At 52.5% G+C, this 6,000-nt stretch overlaps 1 protein-coding gene across 1 annotated transcript in view; it reads left to right on the top strand.

Annotated features, from left to right (window-relative positions):
* The first annotated feature begins 1,163 nt into the window (after window positions 1–1,163).
* HTT (huntingtin) overlaps window positions 1,164–6,000 on the top strand; it is a 427,987-nt gene continuing 423,150 nt past the window's right edge. The window contains exon 1 of the mRNA XM_082256463.1: window positions 1,164–1,377. Within this exon, the coding sequence (XP_082112589.1) occupies window positions 1,277–1,377 (101 nt within the window). The 5' untranslated portion in view covers window positions 1,164–1,276. The remainder of the gene's footprint in view (window positions 1,378–6,000) is intronic.

The following is a 6,000-nucleotide window of genomic DNA, read 5'->3' as shown; positions in this document are numbered from 1 at the left end:
TCTATAACCACCATGTGTTCCCCTATGTCCCCTTCTATAACCACCATGTGTTCCCCTATGTCCCTTTCTATAACCCCAATGTGTCACCCCAAGTCCACTCCTATAACCACCATGTCCCCCCCCCCCATGTTTCCTTCTATAATCACCATGTGTTCTCCTATGTCCCCAATGCCACCCCACGTCCCCTCCTATAACCACCATGTGTCCCCCTCTGATATTCACTATGTGTCCCCCCACAATGTTTCCTTCTATAATCCCAATGTGTCCCCCCATGTCCCCTCCTATAACCACCATGTGTTCCCCTATGTCCCCTTCTATAACCCCAATGTGTCACCCCAAGTCCACTCCTCTAACCACCATGTGATGTGTCCCCCCCCCCCCCATGTTTCCTTCTATAATCACCATGTGTTCCCCTATGTTCCCAATGCCACCCCATGTCCACTCCTATAACCACCATGTGATGTCCCCCCCCCCCAATGTTTCCTTCTATAACCCCAATGTGTCACTCCAAGTTCACTCCTATAACCACCATGTCCCTCCATGTTTCCTTCTATAATCCCAATGTGCCCCCTCCTATAACCACCATGTGTTCCCCTATGTCCCCAATGCCACCCCACGTCCCCTCCTATAACCACTATGTGTCCCCCCACAATGTTTCCTTCTATAATCCCAATGTGTCCCCCCATGTGCCCTCCTATAACCAGTTAACCACCATGTGTTCCCCTATGTCCCCTTCTATAACACCAATGTGTTCCCCCACGTCCCCTTTTATATCCCCCATGTGCCCTCTTATAACCCCCGCTGTCCCTGTGTCCCCCGGCCCCGCACACACAGCTCAGTAAGCTCCCTCTGGCAATATGCAGGGGGAGAGCTGTGCAGCTCCAGTGTATCACGTGACCTGTCAAATGACTTCTGCCGCTCCGCCCCTCCGACAAGCCTCTCTATCCCGCCCCCTACCCTACCAGGGCTTCACACAACGACTGCACTAAGTTGGTAGGTGTGGTTTATCTGACAAGGCACGCCCCATGACCTTATTTTTCACTACCGTTTTCTTCCATCTCCGCCTTTTCCTCATTTCCACCAATCCACTTTCTGGTTATGTCACCTGACCCTGCGCCCCGATTGGTCGGTATCGCTGTCCGTCTTCTGCCTGTAGCGCTCGCTATTGGCTGAGAGCGGAGGAGCGGGTTAGGCCGGAGCTGTCAGTGATTCTCCCCGGTACCGGTGGCGGGTGGTGATGGCAATGAGGCGGTGAGGCGATTCCCGCTAAGGGAACATGGCCACAATGGAGAAGCTAATGAGAGCCTTCGAGTCCCTGAAATCCTTTCAGCAACAGCAGCTGGGACCGGCCGTGCCTGAGGAGCCGCCACCCCGAGCGTGAGTGCGGGAGAGGGAGAGCCGGGGACCGGCTGGGGGTGCGGGGACCATCCTACTCTACACACTGGGGGCCCCAATACTGGCCCCGGGCCCTAATGCTACTCACAGAGGGATCCTGACATGCTGCATCACATCATGGGCCCCAGGATCATCAATGCACACGCACAGGGGCCCCAGGATCATCAGTGCACACACACAGGGGCCCCAGGATCATCAATACACTCACACAGGGGCCCCAGGATCATCAATGCACACACACAGGGGCCCCAGGACCATCAATACACTCACACACAGGGGCCCCAGGATCATCAATGCACACACACAGGGGCCCCAGAACCATCAATGCAGGCATACAGGGGCCCCAGAACCATCAATGCACACACACAGGGGCCCCAGGATCATCAGTGCACACACACAGGGGCCCCAGGATCATCAATGCACACACACAGGGGCCCCAGAACCATCAATGCACACACACAGGGGCCCCAGGACCATCAATGCACGCACACAGGGGCCCCAGGACCATCAATGCACGCACACAGGGGCCCCAGGACCATCAATGCACACACACAGGGGCCCCAGAACCATCAATGCACGCACACAGGGGCCCCAGGACCATCAATGCACACACACAGGGGCCCAGGACCATCAATGCACACCCACAGGGGCCCCAGGACCATCAATGCACGCACACAGGGGCCCCAGGACCATCAATGCACGCACACAGGGGCCCCAGGACCATCAATGCACGCACACAGGGGCCCCAGGACCATCAATGCACGCACACAGGGGCCCCAGGACCATCAATGCACGCACACAGGGGCCCCAGGACCATCAATGCACGCACACAGGGGCCCCAGGACCATCAATGCACGCACACAGGGGCCCCAGGACCATCAATGCACGCACACAGGGGCCCAGGACCATCAATGCACACCCACAGGGGCCCAGGACCATCAATGCACACACACAGGGGCCCTGGCCATTTTGGTAGAGGCAGGACTTTGCTTTCTCATGTCAGAGCCTCCAGCAGAGATATCACCAGGCTGGAACTGGCAGTCAGAGGCAGCGGTGCCCTGGATCTCACACTGCAGATATACAGCTATGAGGCTATAGGCCCCCTCACATACCAGAAATCACACTTTTATTTTTCAGGAGAGTTTCCATACAAAAGGTATATTTTTGGGGTACAGCTTAGGCACAATTACCATTTCTAGATGTTCCCCCTAGAGCTGTTGTGGAACTACACATCCCATGAGGCATTGCAAAACTCTAACGTTCACAGCCATGACTAGGCCTGATGGGAATTGTAGTTCCTGACCACCTGGAGGGCCATAGTTTGGAGATCCCTGCCCTACAACAAAGGAAATCTTCACTGACTTCAGGCTCACTTTATCAAATGTCTTAGTTGGCTGAATTAGACAGTAAGAAATGATGAACCCCTAATAATGTGCACAAAGCAATGAACCTATATAAGGGTGACTCATATTTTTATAGTATTGGTGATAGGAAGGGGCACAGAGAGTATTGGTGATGGGAAGGGGCACAGAGAGTATTGGTGATGGGAAGGGGCACAGAGAGTATTGGTGATAGGAAGGGGCACAGAGAGTATTGGTGATAGGAAGGGGCACAGAGAGTATTGGCGATGGGAAGGGGCACAGAGAGTATTGGTGATGGGAAGGGGCACAGAGAGTATTGGTGATAGGAAGGGGCACAGAGAGTATTGGTGATAGGAAGGGGCACAGAGAGTATTGGCGATGGGAAGGGGCACAGAGAGTGTTGGCGATGGGAAGGGGCACAGATAGAATTGGCGATGGGAAGGGGCACAGGGAGTATTGGCGATGTGAAGGGGCACAGGGAGTATTGGCGATGGGAAGGGGCACAGATAGAATTGGCGATGGGAAGGGGCACAGGGAGTATTGGCGATGGGAAGGGGCACAGGGAGTGTTGGCGATGGGAAGGGGCACAGGGAGTATTGGCGATGGGAAGGGGCACAGATAGAATTGGCGATGGGAAGGGGCACAGGGAGTATTGGCGATGTGAAGGGGCATAGGGAGTATTGGCGATGGGAAGGGGCACAGGGAGTGTTGGCGATGGGAAGGGGCACAGGGAGTGTTGGCGATGGGAAGGGGCACAGGGAGTATTGGCGATGGGAAGGGGCACAGAGAGTATTGGTGATGGGAAGGGGCACAGAGAGTATTGGCGATGGGAAGGGGCACAGAGAGTATTGGCGATGGGAAGGGGCACAGAGAGTATTGGCGATGGGAAGGGGCACAGAGAGTATTGGCGGTGGGAAGGGGCACAGAGAGTATTGGCGGTGGGAAGGGGCACAGAGAGTATTGGCGGTGGGAAGGGGCACAGAGAGTATTGGCGATGGGAAGGGGCACAGAGAGTGTTGGGGATGGGAAGGGGCACAGAGAGTGTTGGCGATGGGAAGGGGCACAGAGTATTGGCGTTGGGAAGGGGCACAGAGCTCAGCGTTCATTTTGATTATTTCTTGAATGCTAAATAATAGGAAAAGTTTGCAGTGGAGGATTGGTAATATATTCCATTGATCTTATTAGGATGCAGGTATTGTTAAAGTGGATGTAGAGCCAATAGATGAATGACCTGTTAGCACAGCACTCTATCCTACAATGCCTTTATCTGCTTTTCTCTCTACAAGGCCAGCGCCATCTTTGTTCAGGCATCATCCCGGATCAGCATCCATTTTCTTTACGGAGTTCCCTGCTGAGAGATTGCACGTTCATGTAAATCCCGGCATCTGCATAATTCTTTGCTATTTATTGGTTGAGCCAGATGGTCTTTTTTCAACCTGACTAACTATGTAACTATTTTCACAATCCATGCTGTAGTCTCTCACCATGTGACTTGCTACAAGGTTACAATGCACAGCCTGATCCATGGGGGGAGTAGTCACTGAGGAAATGCTTCTTGGACCTTGCAGCAGATATCCTCGACTCTGGCACAAGCACTGGGCTGGAGTTGATTTACATTTTTTTTTTTCTTTTAAATTACCGTATATACTGGAGTATAAGCCGACCCGAATATAAGCTGACCCACCTAATTCTACCACATAAAAGTGGGAAAACGTATTGATTCAAGTATAAGCCTAGGGTGGGAATGGCAGCAGCTACTGGACCCAACTGTACCACCAGGAGACACAAAACCGGGGCTGTGGGCATGGCACAGGAGATGGTTCAGGCATGGCACAGGAGATGGTTCGGGCATGGCACAGGAGATGGTTCGGGCATGGCACAGGCAAGGGTACAGATGATGGTACGTGCATGGCACAGGTGATGGTTCAGGCATGGCACAGGAGATGGCACAAGTGATGGTACGGGCATGGCACAGGAGATGGTACAGGTGAGGGTTCAGAGATGGCACAGGTGATGGTACGGGCATGGCACAGGTGATGGTACGGGCATGGCACAGGTGATGGTTCGGAGATGGTACAGGTGATGGTACGGGCATGGCACAGGAGATGGTACAGCCGATTGGCAGCAGCTACTGGACCCAACTTGACCACCAGGAGACACAAAACTGGGGTTGTGGGCATGGTACAGGAGATGCGGGGCTGAGGGCATGACACAGGAGATGGCACAGGTGATGGTACGGGCATGGCACAGGTGATGGTACGGGCATGGCACAGGTGATGGTTCGGGCATGGCACAGGTGATGGTACGGGCATGGCACAGGAGATGGCACAGGTGATGGTACAGGTGATGGTAGGGGCATGGCACAGGTGAGGGTTCGGTGATGGCACAGGTAATGGTTCGGAGATGGCACAGTTGATGGTGCAGGCATGGCACAGATGGTACAGAATATGCAGTGCTGTGGCATGGTACTGGAGAATGTCCTGTACCGTGCCCACAGCACTGCATGAGTAAATGCAGGGGCTGCAGAGGAGTCTCACTTACCTGTCGGTAAGGCACCATACATTTAAAAATGGCACGGCATCATCAAACACGTCACCGCGCATGCGCTACTGATGCTCGGGAAAGCCTGTACACGTTTGGCTATTCCCGGGCAGACAGCGAATGCGCGGTTGGCGCCGGGTGGTGCCATTTTTAAAAGGTAAGTGAAACTGACTCCAGTGTAAGCCGAGGGGGGGCTTTTTCAGCATAAAAAAACATGCTGAAAAACTTGGCTTATACTCGAGTATATATGGTATATAAGTTATAGGTTTGAGGGCCAGTTCACACCATAGAAATGCAGTCTGGATGCCTTCCAGATGCTTTTCTGCATGTGCGTTTTTAAAGCGTTTCAGTGCGTTTTCGATGCAGTCCAGTGCATTTTCCCCCTCTTTTTTTTTTCTTAACATGAAATAAAGACGTGTGTACCGGTGTGTTTTTGATTCGAATTACCGTGTTCCAGTACAATCCAGTGTTGAAAAAAATGCAGCATGTTCTACTTTTTCTTTTTCTGAAATTGGAATGTACTGGTGTGAACTATGACATATTAGAGCTGCATGAATAATCATTAAAAAATCGCAATATTGATACAAATCCCACCCCATGATCTTAAAATTACATTTCCTGGATTCATACAGAGGCGTTCTCTGCTCACTCACAACTGTCAAGAAAAAAAAAAAAAAAGCCTACTCAAATGTTTATCAACATT

This window comes from Pelophylax lessonae (assembly GCF_965119305.1).
Source record: "Pelophylax lessonae genome assembly, chromosome: 1".
Taxonomy (NCBI): Eukaryota; Metazoa; Chordata; class Amphibia; order Anura; family Ranidae; genus Pelophylax; species Pelophylax lessonae.
Note: the sequence above shows the minus strand (reverse complement) of the source record. Positions and strands in the feature narration are given on the sequence as shown.